Raw genomic sequence first — 3,278 nt, forward strand, 5'->3', positions numbered from 1 at the left:
CATACCTTACCATTCATACCTTACCATTCATACCTTACCATTCATACCTTACCATTCATACCTTACCATTCATACCTTACCATTCATACCTTACCTGATCTCGATCACCAACTAACCATACTGTTTTTGTCTTGTTTTTTTTCACGTCACGTAGGGTCATCCTGGTCCTCAGGGTTCTATTGGCTACCCTGGCTCACGAGGTGTCAAGGTAACGACCATCAAGGGTCACACCCTTTGACCTTAATTAATGAATGAATGTATTGATTGATTGAATTCATAAGAAGTACATAAACACCCACCACAACAATGCAACAGCAGTAGTCATCTCCACATTGGTCAATGATATATTCTTGACTCATCGTATTCATCCTCTCTTTCCTCCTACAGGGTGCCGAGGGTGTCAGAGGTCTGAAAGGCGGCGGCGGAGAAAAGGTAAACAACAACAATATGTCCGCCTCATATTTGTGTTAGAGGTAGAACGTGGTTCTCAACCACAGATCTAGGATCAGATTGGCCCCAAACGTCATAACCTTAACCGTTAGAGGGATGAGCTAATACCTGACCCTGAGTCAGTGGTAAGAGGAAAACGTTTCCTCCAGCTCCACTATCTACCATAGTTGTAATTCATTCCATTTTTTTCCCCAGGCCTTTCTTTTTTAGCAGGCAGGCAGATCTAGTGGAAAACCCCTTAAATGCCTATTGGCTTGAAAGGCTTCAGCTCATTAAGTAGTAATGGGGTGTAAAACATGAAAGGGATATTGCAAGATTCTGAAATTTAAGTCTTTGTGCTACATACCTAGAGTCAGACGAACTTGTAGATACCGTTTTAATGTCTCTGCATGCAGTATGACTGAAGTTAGAGGTCGTTTTTTTTTTTTGCGAGCCAATGCTAACTAGCGTTAGCGTAACGCCGACGTCTACAGGTAACAGCAGCAAATGTGATCTAAAAGTAGATTGATTGCCGTTGTTATCGCCGGCTGCTCTAAACTTCTAGACGTTTTTTAGCTTGTTCATCTGCCTCATTGGTTTCCTGTTGAGTCAAAGCAAAAAGCTGATGAACCCGGCTGATTTAGACGCGGGAAACAGGACCATAAGATTTCCTTAAAAAAATATTTAAAAAACGACCTTTCTATTTTGGGTCTGCTGTTTTCAACGTAATGCCAAAAAAAAAGGCTTATAACAAAGTTAGAAACGAACAAACGCTTTACATTACATGCTGTAGAAGGATCTTGATATCTCTCCACTGCTTAGTTGCAGTAAGTGACGACTACAGTAGACCCTAGGTAAGATGGGAAGTGTGAAATGAGAGAGCAGGGTTTTCCCGAACTCACCTCTCGGGACCCCTAACACTACACATAGTCATCTAATCATCAAGCTTTGAATCAGCTGTGTAGTGTTAGGACAACAAAACCAAAACGTGCACAATGTTAGGGTCCTGAAGAACAAGTTTGGGAAATCCTGTGACAAGAGCCTCTATGTAAACACTGGCAAACTGCATTCTGAGGTCTGACCACCAGATGGCAGTATATCTCTATATTCAGTCACTGCATTTTCATCATATCACCACTAGATGTCCACGTCTATCATTCAAGTTTACAGTGGAAGCAATTTATGCCTTGATGCTCATGTGAAATCAACGCAGAAAAGATGTACAGTATATTTAATACAGGTATTTATGTATGATGTAATACTTTTTTGAAAATAGTGGACCCTTTGAACTTATCTTGCCCGTTATTGAAGATTATTTTTCTTCTTCTGTGTTTCAGGGAGAGGACGGTTTTCCAGGTTTCAAAGGAGACATGGGCATCAAGGGAGACAAGGGAGAGCTCGGTGTCCTAGGAGCCAGAGGTGAAGACGGACCTGAGGGCCCCAAAGGTCGATCAGGCCCCAACGGAGAGGCCGGCCCCATCGGGTCTGCTGGAGAGAAGGTCCTAATTAATACCTCTGTATCACTATCGTCACTATCTTGATGTGTTTTCACAAGCCAGTCTGCTTATTGTAACCCTATTTTACGTTGTTTAGGGTAAACTTGGTGTCCCCGGATTACCCGGCTACCCAGGAAGACAAGGACCTAAGGTATGTGATAACAGCACAAAACTGACTGTGGTATCTCTGTGTGTTCGTATATATCTCTCTGTGTTACTGACTCTACCACCTATCTCTCTCTATATGTTACTGAAATATATATAAAACACAGGAAAATCACGTTTTTGACTGCACTGGGCCTTTATGATCAGTTGTATGTGTACGTATCACAACATGATATTACAGTTATATTACAGTTATATTACAGTGATATTACAGTGATATTACAGTGATGTTACAGTGATGTTACAGTGATATTACAGTGATAATACAGTGATATTACAGTTATATTACAGTTATATTACAGTTATATTACAGTTATATTACAGTGATGTTACAGTGATGTTACAGTGATGTTACAGTGATATTACAGTGATGTTACAGGTGATATTACAGGTGATGTTACAGGTGATGTTACAGTGATGTTGTACAGTGATCATTACAGTGATGTTACACGTGGATGTTACAGTGATGTTACAGTGGATTGTTACAGTGATTATTAGGGTGATGTTACAGGTGTGTTACAGTGATGTTACAGTGATATTACAGTGATGTTACAGTGATGTTACAGTGATATTACAGTGATGTTACAGTTGTCTCTCTCCTATCTTCCTCCCCTCTTCTCCTCCTCTCCTCCTCTCCTCCTCTCCTCTCCTCCTCTCATCTCTCTCTCCTCTCCTCCTCCTCTCTCCTCCTCTCCTCCTTCCTCCTCTCATCCTCTCCTCTTCACTCCTATCATTCAGTTTACTAGTAAAGAAAACAGTTAATCCACAGAGATCCTTTTCACTGTCTCTCTCTCCACGTTCCCACTGTTTTTCCTGCTGTCTGACGGAATGGGTTTAGTCTACACATACACAGGCAGACAGATGGACATACACATTCTGTATGAGGGAGCATACACATACGTAAACACTTCTGCCATTTCAAGTAGACACTTTGCTCTGTGTGTAATGAAGCACATAACTCTAACGTTGTTTCTTACTTTGTCTGTATTGTCAATGCTTCTTGAAGGGAAGCGACATTGGTAAGCTCCTCTGGATTCTTTCTTCGGCTCACCCCCCCCCCCCTCTCCTCTCCCCTGTGACTATTCCCACGGACGTTGCTGTAAATCAGAATGTTGTCTCAGTCAACTTACCTGGTGATAAATTGACTGAGACAACAAAGAGTTAAATAAAATTTGTTTTAATAATAAT

At 41.3% G+C, this 3,278-nt stretch overlaps 1 protein-coding gene across 1 annotated transcript in view; it reads left to right on the top strand.

Annotated features, from left to right (window-relative positions):
• Positions 1–2,205, top strand: part of LOC112075008 (collagen alpha-1(XI) chain-like) — a 9,921-nt gene extending 7,716 nt beyond the window's left edge. Inside the window, exons 3-6 of the mRNA XM_024142061.2 lie at positions 155–208; positions 388–432; positions 1,767–1,928; positions 2,023–2,205. Coding sequence (XP_023997829.1) covers positions 155–208; positions 388–432; positions 1,767–1,928; positions 2,023–2,190 — 429 coding nt within the window. The 3' untranslated portion in view covers positions 2,191–2,205. The remainder of the gene's footprint in view (positions 1–154; positions 209–387; positions 433–1,766; positions 1,929–2,022) is intronic.
• Positions 2,206–3,278: the final 1,073 nt, after the last annotated feature.

This window comes from Salvelinus sp. IW2-2015, unplaced genomic scaffold, assembly GCF_002910315.2.
Source record: "Salvelinus sp. IW2-2015 unplaced genomic scaffold, ASM291031v2 Un_scaffold2929, whole genome shotgun sequence".
Taxonomy (NCBI): Eukaryota; Metazoa; Chordata; class Actinopteri; order Salmoniformes; family Salmonidae; genus Salvelinus; species Salvelinus sp. IW2-2015.